Raw genomic sequence first — 22,131 nt, forward strand, 5'->3', positions numbered from 1 at the left:
TATTTCAGCTTTCACATTCCCAGTGGGTCAGAAGTTTACATACACTCAATTAGTATTTGGTAGCATTGCCTTTAAACTGTTTAACTTGGGTCAAATGTTTTGGGTAGCCTTCCACATTCTTCCCACAATAAATTGGGTGAATTCTGGCCCATTCCTCTTGACAAAGCTGGTGTAACTGAGTCAGGTTTGTAGGTCTCCTTTCTTGCACACGCTTTTTCAGTTCTGCCCACAAATGTTCTATAGGATTGAGGTTAGGGCTTTGTGATGGCGACTCCAAAACCTTGACTTTGCTGTCCTTAAGCCATTTTGCCACAACTTTGGAAGTATGCTTGGGGTCATTGTCCATTTGGAAGACCCATTTGCAACCAAGCTTTAACTTCCTGACTGATGTCTTGAGATGTTGCGTCAATATATCTACATCATTTTACTCATGAGCCATCTATTTTGTGAAGCGCACCAGTCCCTCCTGCAGCAAAGCACCTCCACAACACGATGCTGCCACCCCCGTGCTTCATGGTTAGGATGATGTTCTTCGGCTTGCCAGCATCCCCCTTTTCCCTCTAAACATATCGATGGTCATTATGGCCAACAGTTCTATTTTTGTTTCATCAGACCAGAGGACATTTCTCCAAAAAGTACAATCCGCATGTGCAGTTGCAAACCGTAGTCTGACTTTTTTATGGCAGTTTTGAAGATATTATCTGTGAGTTTTTGTGAAAATGTTGCCTGCTGAATGCTAACGCTAAATGCTATGCTAACGCTAAATGCTGTTACACAAATGCTTGTTTTGCTATGGTTGAGAAGCATATTTTTTAAAATCTGAGATGGCCGTGTTGTTAACAAAAGGCTAAGCTTGAGAGCTAGCATATTTATTTAATTTCATTTGCGATTTTCATTAATAGTTAAAGTTGTGTTATGGTAATTAGCTTGAGGCTGTATTCATGATCCCAGATCCGGGATGGCTCGACGCAAGAAGTTAAGCGGGATCATTTTTGTCAACATCCACTGAATTTCAGAGCTCCAAATTCAAATGAAATTACTAAAAATATTTTATTTTCATGAAATCACAAGTGCAATATAGCAAAACACAGCTTAGCTTGTTGTTAATCCACCTGGTGTGTCAATTTCAAAAAAGCTTTACAGCAAAAGCTATCCAAGTGTTTATGTTAGGACATCTCTCTCAGCAGACAAAACATTACAAACTGCTAGCAGCAAAGTAGATTGGTCAGGAAAGCAATGAAATGAATCACTTACCTTTGATCTTCGGATGTTTGCACTCACGGGACTCCCAGTTACACAATAAATGTTCCTTTTTTCGATAGATTATTTTTATATCCAAAAACCTCCATTTGGTTGCTGTGTTTTTGTTCAGAAATCCACATGCAGGCAGACAAAAATTCCAAATAGTATCCGTAAAGTTCGTAGAAACATGTCAGATGTTTTTATAATCAATCCTCAGGTTGTTTTTACAATAAATAATTGATAATATTTAAATCGGACCGTAGCTTTTTCAATAGGAGAGAGAGAGAGAAAATGTCTGCTCGAAGCTGTTGCGCATGCAAAACTCTGCTGGCACCCAGCCATCCACTGACATGATGTGATCGTTCTCGCTCATTTTTCAGAATAAAAGCCTGAAACTATGTCTAAAGACTGTTCACACGATGTGGAAGCCATAGGAAAAGGAATCTGGTTGATATCCCTTTAAATGGAGCGAAGGCAGGCTATGGAACAGAGAGCCTTCAGGGAAAAAAGCACTTCCGTGGTGAATTTTTTGCCTGCAATGTCAGTTCTGTTATACTCAAAGTTTTTGGGAAACTTTAGAGTGTTTTCTATACTAATCTGACAATTATATGCATATTCTAGATTCTGGGCCTAAGAAATAGGCAGTTTCATTTGGGTCGGTTTTTCATCCAAACATCAAAATACTGCCCCTACACTCAACAGGTTTAAGGCACAATCAAATGAGTGCATTTAAACTTCTGACCGACTGGAATTGTGATACAGTGAATTATAAGTAAAATAGTCTGTAAACAATTGTTGGAAAAATTACTTGTCATGCACAACGTAGATGTCCTATCCGACTTGCCAAAACTATAGTTTTAACAAGAAATGTGTGGAGTGGTTGAAACACTTAGGTTGGAGTCATTAAATCTAGTTTACGTAAACTTCCGTTCATTGACAGCATGCCAGGGCGGATTGCAGAGGTCTTGAAACAGAAGGGGCAACACTGCATATATTGACTCTTTGCATCATCAACTTCATGTAATTGTCAATAAAAGACTTTGACACTTATAAAATGCTTGTAATTATACTTCAGTATAGTAACATCCGACAAAAATATTTAAAGACACTGAAGCGGCAAACTTGGTGGAAATTAATATTTGTGTCATTGGCCACGACTGTACAGTAGTAGCCTACAGTGAATGTTTTTTTTTCTACACTAAAGATGCAGAGTGATAATGACCAGAGGCTAACAAATTGTTAGTGTGTTTGTATTAGGTTGTCGTGCAAAGAGGACCATGTCCATGAATACTGGGTGAATTGGCGGTGTCAGAATAGCCCCCAAGTGTCCTTGAATCTTATATGGCCTGCAATGACCTCCTTGATGGGTTTTGGGAAGGCCTTTTCAACAGGATTTGGTCTCCCAGTGTTTGTCTGTGCTCCATTAGGTCATTCCTGAATGAACCACTATATCAGTGGTGGGCTGATATATTGGCCGTGCAATCCACTGTTTTGATTGTTTTGGGTAGACAATGTTTAATCTTGGCGTGTCTGTGAGAAAAGAGAAGAAAAGCAAAAGGATGTTGACATCCATATAAAAAGGTAATATGGGACACTTCTTGGTATGCCATATTGCACTTAGGTTGGATGCAGTTGATAATATTATTGTAGTGCAGGGATGGGCAACTGCAGTCCTCGGGGTCCTGATTGGTGTCACACTTTTGCCCATCCCTGATTTAGTGGATATAGTCAGGCCCCACACTAGAAAAGGGTGCCTCTGAGCACACATGAAAGGGAGCACTATCCCCCAAAGAAACCCCACTTTCCCCAAGTCAACCAAACTATCCTGGAGGGGAAATTAGTCTACCTGTCCTTTTGTTCAAATAGATCTGTCTGGACAGGCCAATAATTACATTACCATCTCAATATGACAAAACATGTTGCCCAAAGTATCTTGGATGGACCATCTATCTGGATAGGCCAAGGATTGCATTAACATCCCATGACAAAACAAGTGTAAAGGTTTTTGCCTGCTTCCCAGCCGAAACAGTTCGGTAGAGTTTGTGCATATATTATGACATTTTGTGTAGTTTTGGACTTCGGTGAGGGTTTTTTCACCTGTTCGGCCACACATTTCTTCTGGAGGCAAGCTGACGTTCGGAGCCTTTAAGCCCCTTTGTCGGTGATTGGTCAACAGCAGTGATTCTTCAATAGTCTTTGTTGTCATTCAACAAGACATTTTTTAATTGAAAGATATTGCACCAAACCTCTTAATGTAAATTTACGCGACTAAGATCTATTTGGCAAAATTAATGACAGATTTCTTGAGCTTAGATAAATTCTAACTATTTTAACGAGGTATCTTCTGGGTACGCCATCTCAAAATGGACAAACACTACAATTGCAGCTTTTTTTCAAGTGAACGTCTTTTAAGGGAGTATGAGAGCACACTCGTTCAGTTCAGCTAGCCGAGTTCGGCTAGGCACCAGCCGAACTGAAGCTTGCTGAGGCCTTAACTTCTTATGGATCCCTTCGCGTGCCAATCCCTTTCGTGGGAGCGATTTGACAACACCCAGTGAAATTGCAGCGCGCCAAATTCAAAACCAGAACCACTCATAAGAATTCATAAAACATATAAGTGTTATACATCGGTTTAAAGATGAACTTCTTGTTAATCCAGCCACAGTGTCAGATTTCAAAAAGGCTTTACGGCGAACGCAGACCATGCGATTATCTGAGGACAGCGCCCAGCATACCAGCACATGAAAATCAGAGTTCAACCAGGCAGGTGCTACACAAAAATCCGAAATAACGATATAATTAATGTCTTAGCCTTTGAAGATCTTCTTCTGTTGGCACTCCAAATTGTCAATTAAACATTTCTCTTTTATATTTTTAATACATTTACTAACATTTCTAAAACCCTGTTTTTGCTTTGTCGTTATGTGTGTGTGTGTGTGTGTGTGTGTGTGTGTGTGTGTGTGTGTGTGTGTGTGTGTGTGTGTGTGTGTGTGTGTGTGTGTGTGTGTGTGTGTGTGTGTGTGTGTGTGTGTGTGTGTGTGTGTGTGTGTGTGTGTGTGTGTGTGTTTCGGCGGGAAAACATGTATTTAATCCATTTTAGAATAAAGCTGAAGCATAACAAAATGTGGGAAAAATTAATAAGTCTGAATACTTTCTACATCATAGATTTTTCACCTCTTAATATTGAGCTCATGGCATCACTTTGCAACCGAAGTAGGCTGTTGTAGGACATTAGCCTACATTTACTGATAGATTAATCCATCAGCCTATGTGGCTATTAGGGATGTAACGGTTCACCGATAGGCATCGGTCCCAGATTCATATATTTAAAGGGTTACATTGGTATTTTGGTTATTTGGGGTAATTTCCTACCTACCCCTAATCAGCTCGGGATTCAAACCAACAACCTTTTGGTTACTGGACCAATGCCCTTAACTGCCACCCAAACCAGGCATGACATCCTAATCTGGCATATAGCCTAACCAGTACAAAGGCTCAGTCATACCAATAGCGTTTGCTGGCCGAGAATACTTAGCACCTCTGAATAGAGTGCCGGCCGTAATTTGCGAACTGAGTGCGCACCGATTTTACATGTAGAATCGTTTGAAAATGTCAGCAGCAGAACAATAGATCAACATTCGGTGCAATGTGCGAAAGCGTTAATGCTCATGTGCCTTATCTATCATTAGCGAGAGCCTGTATTTTGGGATTTTGTAAGGATCTTAACATTCATTGGTAAAGAGTTCTTAGGATGAACTTCAACATTATGCAATCTGAAAGCACTAAGTACTTCTGAGGACACCATGGTTTAGTATGCAATGTTTAGACCATGTTTTTTGTAATTACAGTGGGGCAAAAAAGTGTTTAGTCAGCCACCAATTGTGCAAGTTCTTCCACTTAAAAAGATGAGAGGCCTGTAATTTTCATCATAGGTACACTTCAACTATGACAGACAAAATGAGAAAAAAATCCAGAAAATCACATTGTAGGACTTTTAATGACTTTATTTGCAAATTATGGTGGAAAATAAGTATTTGGTCAATAACAAAAGTTTATCTCAATACTTTGTTATATACCCTTTGTTGGCAATGACAGAGGTCAAACGTTTTCTGTTAGTCTTCACAAGGTTTTCACACACTGTTGCTGGTATTTTGGCCCATTCCTCCATGCAGATCTCCTCTAGAGCAGTGATGTTTTGGGGCTGTTGCTGGGCAACACGAACTTTCAACTCCCTCCAAATATTTTCTATGGGGTTGAGATCTGGAGACTGGCTAGGCCACTACAGGACCTTGAAATGCTTCTTACGAAGCCACTCCTTCTTTACCTGGGCGGTGTGTTTGGATTCATTGTCATGTTGAAAGACCCAGCCACGTTTCATCTTCAATGCCCTTGCTGATGGAAGGAGGTTTTCACTCAAAATCTCACGATACATGGCCCATTCTTTCCTTTACACGGATCAGTCGTCCTGGTCCCTTTTCAGAAAAACAGCCCCAAATCATGATGTTTCCACCCCATGCTTCACAGTAGGTATGGTGTTCTTTGGATGCAACTCAGCATTCTTTGTCCTCCAAACACGACAAGTTCTATTTTGGTTCCATCTGACCATATGACATTCTCCCAATCTTCTTCTGGATCATCCAAATGCTCTCTAGCAACTTCCGACGGGCCTGGACATGTACTGGCTTAAGCAGGGGGACACGTCTGGCACTGCAGGATTTGAGTCCCTGGCGGCGTAGTGTGTTACTGATGGTAGGCTTTGTTACTTTGGTCCCAGCTCTCTGCAGGTCATTCACTTGGTCCCCCCGTGTGGTTCTGGGATTTTTGCTCACCGTTCTTGTGATCATTTTGACCCCACAAGGTGAGATCTTCCATGGAGCCCCAGATCGAGGGAGATTATCAGTAGTCTTGTATGTCTTCCATTTCCTAATAATTGCTCCCACAGTTGATTTCTTCAAACTAAGCTGCTTACCTATTGCAGATTTAGTCTTCCCAGCCTGGTGCAGGTCTACAATTTTGTTTCTGGTGTCCTTTGACAGCTCTTTGGCCTTGGCCATAGTGGAGTTTGGAGTGTGACTGTTTGATGTTGTGGACAGGTGTCTTTTATACTGATAACAAGTTCAAACAGGTGCCATTAATACAGGTAACGAGTGGAGGACAGAGGAGCCTCTTAAAGAAGTTACAGGTCTGTGAGAGCCAGAAATCTTGCTTGTTTGTAGTTGACCAAATACTTATTTTCCACCATAATTTGCAAATAAATTCATTAAAAATCCTACAATGTGATTTTCTGGATTTTTTTTTCTCATTTTGTCTGTCATTGTTGAAGTGTACCTATGATAAATTACAGGCCTCTCATCTTTTTAAGTGGGAGAACTTGCACAATTGGTGGCTGACTAAATACTCTTTTGCCCCACTGTATATTGGTTGTGTCGGCATGGTTTGAAGGTGGGATTCTTACATGTCTTTCAGCTCAAGTTCAAGCTTAGTATAATTGATGACTTTGCGTGAACATGTATGCTTTTTAGATGCGAACATGGAGCGTGGAGGAGCTGAGGTTACGACTGGCCTCCCTGGACCCCCAGATGGAGCAGGAAATCAGGGAGATCCGCCAGCGCTACCTGGCCAAGCGCCAGCCCATCCTGGACGCCATCGAGGCCAAGAAGCGACGCCAGCAGAACCTCTGAGGCACTTTGACATGCCCATACTCAAACGTCTTTAAGTGGACTCTTGGTCATTCACACTGGACAATGACACGGACAGATTACTTCTGTTCATTGCTTTGGACTCCTTCATTGCTGTTCTTGTCTTTTTCTTTATAGGAAAACCACTTAATGCCGCCAAGCATCCATTTTTTTTGTCTTTTAAGTTATTTTAATTTTTTTGTTTAGGGCACTTGAGACCTCAAGTATTCTTTTTTTTCACTCATGTGGTACAATTGTAGTATCTTACACTGTTGGTACTCTTGAAACAACTGCTGCATTGGTAATTGGAAAATACTTTTATACCATACACTGTATCATTTTGTGTGTTTTACCACTTATGTAATATGGTACTTATTCCTTAATTTGTATTTAGGTTCTCCATTCTATTCATTTTTCAGCACAGTACAATATCCTGCCAAAGGGAAGTTCAATTTACTTCATGGGTATATGACCCAGGAGAACCTGAATTTAAATTCAATAGATAGTACCTCAGCCAGAGTTGAATGCATGTGCCACAATAAAAAACAAATTCAAACTTCAGATACGTGCATAGCTGATGTTAATGCTTGATTTCAAGAAAACGTCAAGTTTCATGCACATATTTGGATTTTTTTTCTGAATTATGTAATTTTAGAGATATTACAATGAGGTTTGGTTAAAAGATGTTTGAAAAATGTAAGTGAAACCTTGTTTTTTGTGTTGAACCATGGTGCAATTCGTTCATTGTTGTTCACTGTACAGTTACTTCTCTATTTTTGTTCATAACTCATCGTCAACATTCCATAGAGCAGGTTGTACTTATTTTTTTAACATTCAAACTTTTGGTATACGTATGGGCAATCATTTTGTATATATAGTTTAGGCAGTTATATCCTTACGAGGAAGATACATTTTGTATTTGTTGTGCTACAGAAATTTGCATCCGTGTGCAAACTAGCCTCTCAGGTCAGATATTCTCAGGTTCGTATACAAGGACAGTAAAATAGAAATTAAACGAAATAACCCAGTTTGATGACCAATAAGCACAATTTAGTTATCTGAAAATATTACTTGTTACAAGCAAAAAGGGAATGTATTTAATTGCCTTATACTGCCTACTTATTTGTTTTTCTGCTTTATAATTGTAATAATCACCTGTCAATTTACTAGTTAAAAAAAAGAATTACAGTTATTTAATTACTGTAGGTTTATAACTCCTCAAACCTTTGACATATCACTCAATCTAAACCTCTTTTGATCTGATTATTTATTTGAGATTTCACATTGTTACTTACAACCATTGTTTCTGAGTAAGGCGGTCTATGTTTTTATGTTATATTGAAAGGCATTCATTGAAGTAGAAATCACTGGAAAGCATTTCAGCCCTGTAATATGAATGAAGAACTGGTGTGTACTCAAGTCTCCACTTGTCCTTAAATTTAGTATTCATTCCAAGAAAATGGTTTTCAAATGTTGATCCCTTAAATTATGCAATGAAAGTCATGCATGTGTTTGATTTGTGTATTTTTTGCTTGCCTATTAAAACCAGTTTAAGGAATGTGTTTATTTGTTCCATATGTTTTCTCTCCCCATTTGAAGTTACTGATGTTGGAATAAGTGTTTTGGAACCATTGAGTATTTTGGCTTTGCAATGACATTTCAGGCAAGGTAACATGTCTAGGCCTAGATCAGTGTTTCCCAAAGACGGAAACCACTAGCTTTTTAACATATTTGTTGCAACTCTGATAAAGCACACCTCATTCAACTAGTACACAAAAGAAAATCAAGCCTTTACCTACCGTAATTGCTGGACTATAAGCTGCTACTTTATTCCCACGCTTTGAACCTTGCGGTTTATACAATGACGCAGCTAATTTATGGATTTTTCCCGCTTTCACAAGATTCATGCCGCCAAAAAACTGAGCACCGTCTTCCCATCATTCTGATTACGGTAGTAATTTTGTCACCCTCATCATGGCAAAGACACGGAGAAATGCATATGATGCAGCTTTCAAGTTGAAGGCGATCGATCTGGCTGTTGGGAAAGGAAAGAGAGCTGCTGCACGGGAGCTTGGCCTTAATGAGTCGATGATAAGACGTTGGAAACAGCAGCGTGAGGAACTGACTCAGTGCAAAAAGACAACAAAGGCTTTCAGAGGGAAGAAAAGCAGATGGCCCCAAAGTATTTGCAGCCACTCGACATCAGTGTAAATCGTGCATTTAAGATGGCGCTCCGTGTTCAGTGGGAGGCTTGGATGACAAGTGGGGAGAAATCCTTCACTAAAACGGGCTGCATGTGAAGAGCAACTTATGGTCAAGTCTGCCAGTGGGTCCTGACAGCGTGGAGCATTGACAAAAAATCCACTATCATCAACGGGTTTCGAAAGGCTGGACTGCTGCGTGTTGAAGGGGCAGCATGAGCTCTGCGGGGTATTTGCCTCCGGATGAAAAAGTGACGAGAGTGACAATGAAAACGATCCAACATCGGATGAAGCAATTCTGAGGCTATTCATCTCTGACACCGAAGGAGATGACTTCAGTGGTTTCAGTGCACAGGAGGAGGAAGATAGTGACCAAGTTCATTTGTTTCAATGTACCGGTAGGCACCTGCGGCTTATAGACATGTGCGGCGTATTTATGTACAAAATACATATTTTTTTATAATTCAGTGGGTGCGGTTTATATTCAGTAGTTGAATCTGATGTGCTAGCCCAGGGCTACAACAAATATCTGATGATTGGTGGACCTCAAGGAAATAGTTGGGAAACACTGACCTAAATGTCACTACAGACAGTCTGGGCAGAATGCTTTATGGAAGTACTTTCTGCCTTATGAAATTATGGTTGTAGAACAGGTGGCCATGCTGCTACCTTAAATTGCAACTCTGGATGAATGTGTGCTAGAACAGCTGGGGGATAGCATTTGTCTGCATTATGCACGAGAGAGATTATGAATTACCACGTTTTTGTCTCCAAAAGCTCCTCTACTCTGAACACACCAAGTAACGGAAGGTAAGGGCTGTTTACCAACGTCAGGGGTTTTCACACTGCACCCCATTCCCCACTGGACACTATTTTGGGGTACTTGCTTGGCTGTAGATGATCTATACTGGGTAGTTGCTGATTTTTGGAGATATGGACAAAAGTCTGTCGCTGTGAAATTGAGAATGCCAAGATTGTGCAAAGCTGCCATCAAAGCCACGGGTGGCTACTTTGAAGAATCTCAAATATAACACATTTTGATTTGTTTAACACTTTATATGTGTTATTTCATAGTTTTGAAGTCTTCTCTATTACTCTACAATGTAGAAAATGGTAAAAATATAGAAAAACCCTTGAATGAGTAGGTGTGTGTCATGTATTGTCTCTCTCTATCTTCCGTTCCTGCCCCCAGCTGTTCCTCATTCTCCTAACGACCTCGTTTACTCTCTCACACCTGTTCCCTCTTTTGCCCTCTGATTAAGTCTATTTCTCTCTCTGTTTCTGCTTCTGTCCTTGTCGGATTCTTGTTTGCTTTGCCCTTGTTCCGTCCTGTTGTAATCTGCCTCTTCATCAGATACTGCGTGTGAGCAGGTGTCTCTATCCTCGACGGCCCGCGCCTACCCGAAGGGACCTGCAGTCTGTTGCCGCTAGCCCTGCAATTCTCCTCAACTACTAGAAGGGGGACTCTCCTGTTAAGATTGAGGATTTATGTTTTTCCTGATTGGACATTAAAAGACTCTGTTTCTGTTATATCGCTTTTGGGTCCTCACTCACCTGCATAACAGAAGAATCCGACCAAGAATGGACCCAGCGACTTCGGATCCTCTCTACTCAGCCGTCGAGTTCCAGGGAGCGATGCTAGGCAGACACGAGCAGGAATTGTCTGCTGCTCGACATGCCGTTGAGACCCTGGCCGCCCAAGTCTCCGACCTCTCGAAACATATTCACAATCTCCGTCTCGATCCACCGGCTACTTCCAGGGCTTCCGAGTCTCCGGAGCCCAGAATTAATAACCCACCGTGTTACTCTGGGGAGCCCACTGAATGCCGCTCGTTCCTCACCCAGTGTGATATTGTGTTCTCTCTCCAGCCCAACACGTACTCCAGGGGTACAGCTCGTATCGCCTACGTCATATCTTTCCTTAATGGACGGGCTCGTGAGTGGGGCACGGCAATCTGGGAGGCAAGGGCTGAGTGTACTAACCAGTATCAGAACTTTAAGGAGGAGATGATACAGGTTTTTGATCGTTCAGTTTTTGGGAAAGAAGCTTCCAGGGCCCTGTCTTCCCTATGTCAAGGTAATCGATCCATAACGGATTACTCTATAGAGTTTCGCACTCTTGCTGCCTCCAGTGACTGGAACAAGCCGGCGTTGCTCGCTCGTTTTCTGGAGGGTCTCCACTCGGAGGTAAAGGATGAGATTCTCTCCCGGGAGGTTCCTTCCAGCGTGGATTCTTTGATTGAACTCGCTATTCGCATAGAACGACGGGTAGATCTTCGTCATCGAGCTCGTGGAAGAGAGCTCGCGTTATCCGTTTCCCCCCTCTCCGCATCACTACCATCTTCCTCCACTGGCTCAGGTGCTGAGCCCATGCAGCTGGGGTGTATTCGCATCTCGACTAAGGAGAGGGAACGGAGAATCACCAACCACCTCTGTCTCTATTGCGGTTCCGCTGGTCATTTTGTCATTTCATGTCCAGTAAAAGGCCAGAGCTCATCAGTAAGCGGAGGGCTACTGGTGAGCGCTACTACTCAGGTCTCTCCGTCAAGATCCTGTACTACCTTGTCGGTCCATCTACGCTGGACCGGTTCGGGTGCTACATGCAGTGCCTTGATAGACTCTGGGGCTGAGGGTTGTTTTATGGATGAAGCCTGGGCTCGGGAACATGACATTCCTCTCAGACAGTTAGGGGAGCCCACGGCTATGTTCGCCTTGGATGGTAGTCTTCTCCCCAGGATTCAGCGTGAAACGCTACCTTTAACCCTCACTGTCTCTGGTAATCATAGCGAAACCATTTCTTTTTTTATTTTTCGTTCACCTTTTACACCTGTTGTTTTGGGCCATCCCTGGCTAGTGTGTCATAATCCTTCTATTAATTGGTCTAGTAATTCTATCCTCTCCTGGAACGTCTCTTGTCATGTTAAGTGTTTAATGTCTGCTATCCCTCCTGTTTCTTCTGCCCCCTCTTCACAGGAGGAGCCTGGTGATTTGACAGGGGTGCCGGAGGAATATCATGATCTGTGCACGGTCTTCAGTCGGTCCAGGGCCACCTCCCTTCCTCCTCACCGGTCGTATGATTGTAGTATTGATCTCCTTCCGGGTACCACTCCCCCCCGGGGTAGACTATACTCTCTGTCGGCTCCCGAACGTAAGGCTCTCGAAGATTATTTGTCTGTAGCTCTCGACGCCGGTACCGTAGTCCCTTCCTCCTCTCCCGCCGGAGCGGGGTTCTTTTTTGTTAAGAAAAAGGACGGGACCCTGCGCCCCTGCGTGGATTATCCAGGGCTGAATGACATAACGGTTAAGAATCGTTATCCGCTTCCCCTTATGTCTTCAGCTTTCGAGATCCTGCAGGGAGCCAGGTTTTTCACTAAGTTGGACCTTCGTAACGCTTACCATCTCGGGCGCATCAGGGAGGGGGACGAGTGGAAAACGGCGTTTAACACTCCCAAAGGGCACTTTGAATACCGGGTTCTGCCGTTCGGTCTCGCTAACGCTCCAGCTATCTTTCAGGCATTAGTGAATGATGTACTGAGAGACATGCTGAACATCTTTGTTTTCGTTTACCTTGACGATATCCTGATTTTTTTCACCGTCACTCCAGATTCATGTTCAGCACGTTCGACGTGTCCTCCAGCGCCTTTTAGAGAATTGTCTTTATGTGAAGGCTGAGAAGTGCGCTTTTCATGTCTCCTCCGTCACATTTCTCGGTTCTGTTATTTCCGCTGAAGGCATTCAGATGGATCCCGCTAAGGTCCAAGCTGTCAGCGATTGGCCCGTTCCTAAGTCACGTGTCGAGCTGCAGCGCTTTCTCGGTTTCGCGAATTTCTATCGTCGTTTCATTCGTAATTTCGGTCAGGTGGCAGCTCCTCTCACAGCCCTTACTTCTGTCAAGGCGTGCTTTAAGTGGTCCGTTTCCGCCCAGGGAGCTTTTGATCTCCTCAAGAAGCGTTTTACATCCGCTCCTATCCTTGTTACACCTGACGTCTCTAGACAGTTCATTGTCGAGGTTGACGCGTCAGAGGTGGGCGTGGGAGCCATTCTGTCCCAGCGCTCCCATTCTGACGATAAGGTCCACCCTTGCGCGTATTTTTCTCATCGCCTGTCGCCGTCAGAACGTAACTATGATGTGGGTAACCGCGAACTGCTCGCCATCCGCTTAGCCCTAGGCGAATGGCGACAGTGGTTGGAGGGGGCGACCGTTCCTTTTGTCGTTTGGACTGACCATAAGAACCTTGAGTACATCCGTTCTGCCAAACGACTTAATGCGCGTCAGGCTCGTTGGGCGCTGTTTTTCGCTCGTTTCGAGTTCGTTATTTCTTATCGTCCGGGCTCAAAGAACACCAAGCCTGATGCTTTATCCCGTCTCTTCAGTTCTTCAGTAGCCTCCACCGACCCCGAGGGGATTCTCCCTGAGGGGCGTGTTGTCGGGTTGACTGTCTGGGGAATTGAGAGGCAGGTAAAGCAAGCACTCACTCACACTCCGTCTCCGCGCGCTTGTCCTAGGAACCTTCTTTTCGTTCCCGTTCCTACTCGTCTGGCCGTTCTTCAGTGGGCTCACTCTGCCAAGTTAGCCGGCCACCCCGGCGTTCGGGGTACGCTTGCTTCTATTCGCCAGCGTTTTTGGTGGCCCACTCAGGAGCGTGACACGCGTCGTTTCGTGGCTGCTTGTTCGGACTGCGCGCAGACTAAGTCCGGTAACTCTCTTCCTGCTCCTGCTCCTGGCCTTGCTGTGTCTAAGTCTGTCCCCAGCCACCGCATCTCTCCTGGTCCTGCTCCTGGCCTTGCTGTGTCTCAGTCTGTCCTCAGCCACCGCCTCTCTTCTGGTCCTGGTCTTAGCCTTGCTGTGTCTCAGTCTGTCCCAAGTTGTCACTCTCCTGGCCTGTTTGGTCCTGATAGCTCAAACTCTTACAGTTCTCTACCCGTGTCTCATTATAAATATAATAGCACTATGATTCCCTCTTCATCGTTTCCCGGCACGGTCCTGAGGAAAGGAGTTGGGTTCCATCTCGGGACGTGCTGGACCGTTCGTTGATCGATGATTTCCTCCGTTGCCGCCAGGTTTCCTCCTCGAGTGCGCCAGGAGGCGCTCGGTGAGTGGGGGGGTACTGTCATGTATTGTCATGTCTTGTCCCTGTGCTTTCTCTTCTCTTCGTTTCCCCCTGCTGGTCGTATTAGGTTACTTTCTCTATCTCTCTCTATCGTTCCGTTCCTGCCCCCAGCTGTTCCTCATTCTCCTAACGACCTCGTTTACTCTCTCACACCTGTTCCCTCTTTGCCCTCTGATTAAGTCTCTATTTCTCTCTGTTTCTGCTTCTGTCCTTGTCGGATTCTTGTTTGCTTTGCCCTTGTTCCGTCCTGTTGTAATCTGCCTCTTCATCAGATACTGCGTGTGAGCAGGGGTCTCTATCCTCTACGGCCCGCGCCTACCCGAAGGGACCTGCAGTCTGTTGCCGCTAGCCCTGCAATTCTCCTCAACTACTAGAAGGGGGACTCTCCTGTAAAGATTGAGGATTTATGTTTTCCCTGTTTGGACATTAAAAGACTCTGTTTCTGTTATATCGCTTTTGGGTCCTCACTCACCTGCATAACAGTGTGTCCAAACTTTTGACTGGTACTATATATTTCACTTGGTGTAGGCCAGTTCATGAAGGAAGGTTTGCTCATTAAAGTTTTTTAGCAAGCGTCTGACAAATCAGGACACAGGCTGAGCAGCCATTACGAACACAGACTAAAATTGATCACTAAGGCCATTACAGAAAACACCAGACATACCTGTCAGGATAACATCGAGGAGAGTAGCCTTTTCTGTGTGTTTGGAGTCATACATTGTGGGATTGGTGATAATCTGAGAAAGATTTAGGGAGTCCCATTGCTATAGGACTTTGTCAGGTGGTTTAAGCATGTCTCAGTTTAGGTCACCTAGCAGGAAAAATATAGACTTAGTGTAAGGGGCAAGGAGAGAGCTTAGTGCAAGTAGGGTACAGGCCGGTGCTGATGGAGGACAATAGCACCCAGCAACAGTCAACAAAGAGCTATTGGAAAGTGTAATGCTTAATTACCAGCAAATCAAATTGTTTGGGGACAGACTTGGTGGAGACAATCGAACACCGAAGGTGAACCTTGGTGAAGATTGCCACTCCCCCACCTTTGGAAGATCTGTCTTGCTGAAAAAGGTTATAACCAGGTTAAGGTTAACCACGTCTCAGTAACGACCAACACATCTGGATTGGAGCTGTGAACCCACACTTTCAATTGATATTTTTTTATGTAATAAGCTTCTAGTGTTAACATACACACGAGGCCTTTACGATAGCAGAAATCAGTGAAGCAGTTATCAGAGCACGAGTCAGAATTGGGGCTAGCAACAGTAGATTGGCCAGGGTGTACATGCATATTTCCAGATAGTATAATTAAGGCACTGCATAGTACAGGGAGAGCTCTGCAGTGCTGATTTGACATCAATGTGCATCAGGTGGCAACAAGATCATTGAGGCAACAGTCTTGAGGCAAAATGCACAAGATTTTTTTTTATATATAACGACTTGGGGCTAGCCATTGTAAGTTCAGAGTCACTCGCCCCAACAGTGCGTGTGTGCTGGAGGCGAGAGAGAGAGAGGGGGTGTGTGTGGTGTAGGTACCTGTACCAGACAGGTGAAGACAGGCCAGGGCAGACGCTGAGCAGATCGCCAGGTGGAATCCAAGCAGTAGTGTAGGAGGCAATGGGAGTAGGTGAGTGTCACAGCCACTTGGACAAAGCTTTTATTTCTGGAGGCAGCTTACTTGTAGAAAATGCCAGTGAATGGTCTTTGAACAGCAGGAGGGAGCTTCAGAGGACACTTCAAATAGTCCTGACACTTGTTGGGCCAAAAGCCCTTTTACTTCACACCTTAGTGCTAATTGAATTTGTATCTGATCTGTCCTTTCAGGCCTGGCAGCTCAATTCCAGGTTGGATGGTGTCCTTAGGTCTCTGCTGTTTGTTTGCTAGAGCACCCTCCATATAGATTGGAAAAATAAAACATTGGAAGCAGTAATCTCTCCAGTTAACGTTGGTAAAAATTAGATTGTAGGTTTGGAGTTTTGATCTGGAGCGAACGCCATGCTGTGGAGAGTAGCAACCTGTATATGTACCTGTCGAAAAATCCACATTTATCTAACTCCAAATCTATCCTTTTGTAAAAAAAAATCAATTCAAGGGACTTTATTGTCATGGGAAACATATGTTAACATTGCCAAAGCAAGTGATGTAGATAATATAAAAAAAGTGAAATAAACAATAAAAATTAACAGTAAGCATTACACATAGAAGTTTCTATATAATTAAGACATTACAAATGTCATGTATATACAGTGCCTTGCGAAAGTATTCGGCCCCCTTGAACTTTGCGACCTTTTGCCACATTTCAGGCTTCAAACATAAAGATATAAAAGTGTATTTTTGTGAAGAATCAACAAGTGGGACACAATCATGAAGTGGAACGACATTTATTGGATATTTCAAACTTTTTTAACAAATCAAAAACGGAAAAATTGGGCGTGCAAAATTATTCAGCCCCCTTATGTTAATACTTTGTAGCGCCACCTTTGCTGCGATTACAGCTGTAAGTCGCTTGGGGTATGTCTATCAGTTTTGCACATCGAGAGGCTGATATTTTTTCACATTCCTCCTTGCAAAACAGCTCGAGCTCAGTGAGGTTGGATGGAGAGCATTTGTGAACAGCAGTTTTCAGTTCTTTCCACAGATTCTCGATTGGATTCAGGTCTGGACTTTGACTTGGCCATTCTATCACCTGGATATGTTTATTTTTGAACCATTCCATTGTAGATTTTGCTTTATGTTTTGGATAATTGTCTTGTTGGAAGACAAATCTCCGTCCCAGTCTCAGGTCTTTTGCAGACTCCATCAGGTTTTCTTCCAGAATGGTCCTGTATTTGGCTCCATCCATCTTCCCATCAATTTTAACCATCTTCCCTGTCCCTGCTGAAGAAAAGCAGGCCCAAACCATGATGCTGCCACCACCATGTTTGACAGTGGGGATGGTGTGTTCAGGGTGATGAGCTGTGTTGCTTTTACGTCAAACATAACGTTTTGCATTGTTGCCAAAAAGTTAAATTTTGGTTTCATCTGACCAGAGCACCTTCTTTAAACGACACTTTTTATGGATATCTTTAAGAAATGGCTTTCTTCTTGCCACTCTTCCATAAAGGCCAGATTTGTGCAATATACGACTGATTGTTGTCCTATGGACAGAGTCTCCCACCTCAGCTGTAGATCTCTGCAGTTCATCCAGAGTGATCATGGGCCTCTTGGCTGCATCTCTGATCAGTCTTCTCCTTGTATGAGCTGAAAGTTTAGAGGGACGGCCAGGTCTTGGTAGATTTGCAGTGGTCTGATACTCCTTCCATTTCAATATTATCGCTTGCACAGTGCTCCTTGGGATGTTTAAAGCTTGGGAAATCTTTTTGTATCCAAATCCGGCTTTAAACTTCTTCACAACAGTATCTCGGACCTGCCTGGTGTGTTCAGGTGGATTGTATTTATCATCATTAGTCATTTAGGTCAACATTGGATCATTCAGAGATCCTCACTGAACTTCTGGAGAGAGTTTGCTGCACTGACAGTAAAGGGGCTGAATAATTTTGCACGCCCAATTTTTCAGTTTTTGATTTGTTACAAAAGTTTGAAATATCCAATAAATGTCGTTCCACTTCATGATTGTGTCCCACTTGTTGTTGATTCTTCACAAAAAAATGCAGTTTTATATCTTTATGTTTGAAGCCTGAAATGTGGCAAAAGGTAGCAAAGTTCAAGGGGGCCAAATCCTTTCGCAAGGCACTGTATACAGTGTTTTAACAATGTTTAAATGGTTCATGTACAAAAGGGAAAATAAAGAAGCATAAATATGGGTTGTATTTACAATGGTGTTTGTTCATCACTGGTTGACCTTTTCTTGTGGCAACAGGTCACACATCTTGCTGCGGTGATGGTACACTGTGGTATTGCACCCAGTAGATATGGGAGTTTATCAAAATTGGGTTTGTTTTCTAATTATTTGTGGATCTGTGTAATCTGAGAGAAATATGTGTCTCTAATATGGTCATACATTGGGCAGGAGGTTAGGAAGTGCAGCTCAGTTTCCACCTCATTTTGTGGGCAGTGTGCACATAGTCTGTCTTCTTTTGAGAGCCATGTCTGCCTACGGCGGCCTTTCTCAATAGCAAGGCTATGCTCAATGAGTCTGTACATAGTCAAAGCTTTCCTTAAGTTTGGGTCAGTCACAGTGGTCAGGTATTCTGCCACTGTGTACTCTCGGTTTAGGGCCAGATGGCATTCTAGTTCGCTCTGTTTTTTGTTAATTCCTTCCAATGTGTCAAGTAATTATGGTTTTGTTTTCTCAAGATTTGGTTTAATTGTGTTGCTGTCCTGGGGCTCTGTGGGGTGTGTTTGTGTTTGTGAACACAGCCCCAGGACCAGCTTGCTTAGGGGACTCTTTTCCAGGTTCATCTCTCTGTAGGTGATGGCTTTGTTTATGGAAGGTTTGGGAATCGCTTCATTTTAGGTGGTTGTAGAATTTAACGTCTCTTTTCTGGATTTTGATAATCAGCGGGTATCGGCCTAATTCTGCTCTGCATGCATTATTTGGTGTTCTACGTTGTACACAGAAAATATTTTTGCAGAATTCTGCATACGGTCTCAATTTGGTGTTTGTCCCATTTTGTGAATTCTTGTTTGGTGAGTGGACCCCAGACCTCACAACCATAAAGGGCAATGGGTTCTATAACTGATTCAAGTATTTTTAGCCAGATCCTAATTGGTATGTTGAATTTTATGTTCCATTTGATGGCATAGAATGCCCTTCTTGCCTTGTCTCTCAGATCGTTGTACGGTAATTTGGTAAAAAGCCATTTTGACATTTACTCAGTACATTATTTTTGCTGTTAATGGTAATGCAGAGGATTTTCCCAAGGTTGCTGTTGACGCATATCCCACGGTAGTTATTGGGTTCAAATTTGTCTCCAAATTTGTCTCCGATTGGGGTGATCAGTCCTTGGTTCCAAATATTGGGGAAGATGCCAGAGCTAAGGATGATATTAAAACTTGTTAAGGAGATCGGTTCCCCTACAGGAACTCCACCCCCCCATTCAGCTGAAAAGGTGGCGCAGGGTATGCAAAAATATTATTTTGAAATATTTAACCTCCACACATTAACAAGTCCAATACCTCAAATGAAAGATAAACACCTTGTTCATCTACCCAGCGTGTCAGATTTTTTAAATGTTTTATGGCGAAAACACAACATATATTTATGTTAGACCACCACCAAACCAAAGAAAAAGCTAATCCATTTTTTCCAGCAAAAGATAAAAATCACAATAGCAGGATTTTAAAAAAAATCAATCACTAACCTCTTGAAAATCTTCATCAGATGACAGTCATATGACATGTTACACAGTACATTTATGTTTTGTTCGAAAATATGCATTTTATATCCATAAATCTCGGTTTACATTGACGCCATGTTCAGAACATCCTCCAAAATATCTGGAGGAATTATAGAAAGCAACGCCAGATAACAGAAATACTCTTCATAAACCTTGACTAAAGATACATGTTCTACATATAATTAAAGATACACTGGTTCTTAATACAACCGCTGTGTCACATTTTTTTGACGTTATGGAAAAAGGCTAACATTGCAATAATCTGAGACGGCGCTAAGACGTAACAATATTTCTCCGCCATGTTGGAGTCAACAGATATACAAAATTACAACATAAATATTCCCTTACCTTTGATGATCTTTCATCAGAATGTAGTGCAAGGAGTCCTAGTTCAACAATAAATAGTTTTGTTTCATAATGTTCAATTCTAGTGTCCAAGTAGCAGCATTTGCTACCACTTTCAGCTCAAATGCCCAAAAAATGACTTCTGGTCCAGGATAACTTTGCATCAAAACTTCCAAATGACATATTACAGGTCGAAGAAACTGGTCAAACTAAGTGCAGAATCAATCTTCAGGATGTTATAATCATAGTCGCTCTGGATAAGAGCGTCTGCTAAATGACTTAAATGTAAATGTAAATATATCCAATAGCATTCCAACCGGATCATTCGTTTTAATCTGGGGCTGATTGGAACAGCCGAAGCACTCAGAGACAAACGCGCCTCAACAAAATGGAATCCTTTTGCGACACCAACTACTTTCCTTCCCATTAGGTCAAAGTTCACAGCAAATGCTCCATTACACTTTCTACTGAATGAGGACATCCATTGGAAGACGTAGGAAGTGTTTCCAGATCCATAACTTGTTGCGAAGGGAGGGGGCGATGACGTCAAATTTGCCCCAACTTTCAGGATTTCAAAACTTGTTTGGAAGATTGCCTGCCCTGTGAGTTCTGTTACTCACAGACATAATTCAAACGGTTTTAGAAACTGTGTGTTTTCTATCCAATATTAATAATAATATGCATATATTAGCAATTTAGGACAGATTTTGAGTCTAAATACTGCCCCCTATCTGAGCTTTAGTATAGCCAATTGGAATTTGTTGTGTGTATATTTGATAATTTCATTGAGAATACCATCAACACCACAGGATTTTTTGGGTTGGAGGGTTTTTCATTTTGTCCTGTAGCTCATTCAAGGTAATTGGAGAATCCAGTGGGTTCTGGTAGTCTTTAATAGTTGATTCTAAGATTTGTATTTGATCATGTATATGTTTTTGCTCTTTGTTCTTTGTTATAGAGCCAAAAATATTGGAGAAGTGGTTACCCATACATGTCACGACTCCGACCGAAGGTGGCTCCCCTTCCCGTTCGGGTGGCGCTCGGCGGTCGTCGTCACCGGCCTACTAGCTGCCACTGACTATTTTCTCCCCCTCCATATGTGTTTATTGAGTACACCTGTTTTGAGTTGGTTATAATAGTGAGGCTTTATTAGTCAGCCGGCCCGCCTGGTTCTTTGTGCGGGATTGATTATTGTAACCCTGGTGTTTGCATTAGATGTACATGTTTGTGTATTTAGTGCTAGACTGTTTTCGTTTCCCTGTGTCTGGGGCATTTGGTTTGAGCACCCGTAAGTGGGGTGACCGTAGTTCATCGTGTGTGCATTAAAATAAAAAGCACTTTATTGAACTCTGCTTTTCTGCGCGTGATTTCACCCTCATGACACCCAGGACCTTACAATACATCTCCATTTTGGATAGATAAGTCTTCGTGTTGTTGTCAGTTTAGTGTTTTTCCAATTTTCCCAGAAGTGGTTAGAGTATATGGATTCTCCAATTACATTGAGCTGATTTCTGACGTGCTGTTCCTTCTTTTTCCGTAGTGTATTTCTATATTGTTTTAGTGATTCACCACAGTGAAGGCGAAGACTCAGATTTTCCAGGTCTCTGTGTTTTTGGTTGGACAGGTTTTTGCATTCTTCATCTGTCTCTCTCTCTCTCTGAGGGGGGCGTGTCCACAGATCCTCTCCAGCTCTGTCAGGTTGAATGGGGAGCGTTGAAGCACAGATATTTTCACTTCTCTTCAGAGATGTTCGATTGGGTTCAAGTCGAGGCTCTGGCTGGGCCACTCAAGGACATTGAGACATGTCCCGAAGCCACTCCTGCGCTGTCTTAGCTGGGTGCTTAGAGTTGTTGTCCTGTTGGAAGGTGAACATTTTCCCCAGTCTGAGGTCCTGAGCGCTCTGGAGCAGGTTTTCATCAAGGATCTCTTTGTACTTTGCTCCGTTCATCTTTGTCTTAATCTTGACTAGTCATCCAGTCCCTGATGCTGGAACACATCCCCACAACATCATCCTGCCACCACCAAGCTTCACCGTAGGGATGGTGTCAGGTTTCCTTCAGAATTGTTGCTTGGCATTCAGGCCAAAGAGCTCAATCATGGTTTAATCAGACCAGAGAATTTTGTTTCTCATGGTCTGAGAGTCTTTAGGTGCCTTTTGGCAAACTCCAAGCGGGCTGTTTACTGAAGAGTGGCTTCCGTCTGTTCACACTACCATAAAGTC

General features: G+C 42.8%; 1 protein-coding gene across 2 annotated transcripts in view; it reads left to right on the forward strand.

The window, feature by feature from the left end:
* The window catches only part of LOC124007736 (serine/threonine-protein kinase 4-like), a 68,679-nt gene extending 60,197 nt beyond the window's left edge, over positions 1-8,482 (forward strand). For both annotated transcript variants that reach the window (XM_046318467.1, XM_046318468.1), the window contains one exon: positions 6,765-8,482. In XM_046318467.1, coding sequence (XP_046174423.1) covers positions 6,765-6,923 — 159 coding nt within the window. In that variant the 3' untranslated portion in view covers positions 6,924-8,482. The remainder of the gene's footprint in view (positions 1-6,764) is intronic.
* The last annotated feature ends 13,649 nt before the right edge of the window (positions 8,483-22,131 follow it).

The sequence above is a fragment of the Oncorhynchus gorbuscha genome, linkage group LG21 (assembly GCF_021184085.1).
Source record: "Oncorhynchus gorbuscha isolate QuinsamMale2020 ecotype Even-year linkage group LG21, OgorEven_v1.0, whole genome shotgun sequence".
Lineage (NCBI taxonomy): Eukaryota > Metazoa > Chordata > Actinopteri > Salmoniformes > Salmonidae > Oncorhynchus > Oncorhynchus gorbuscha.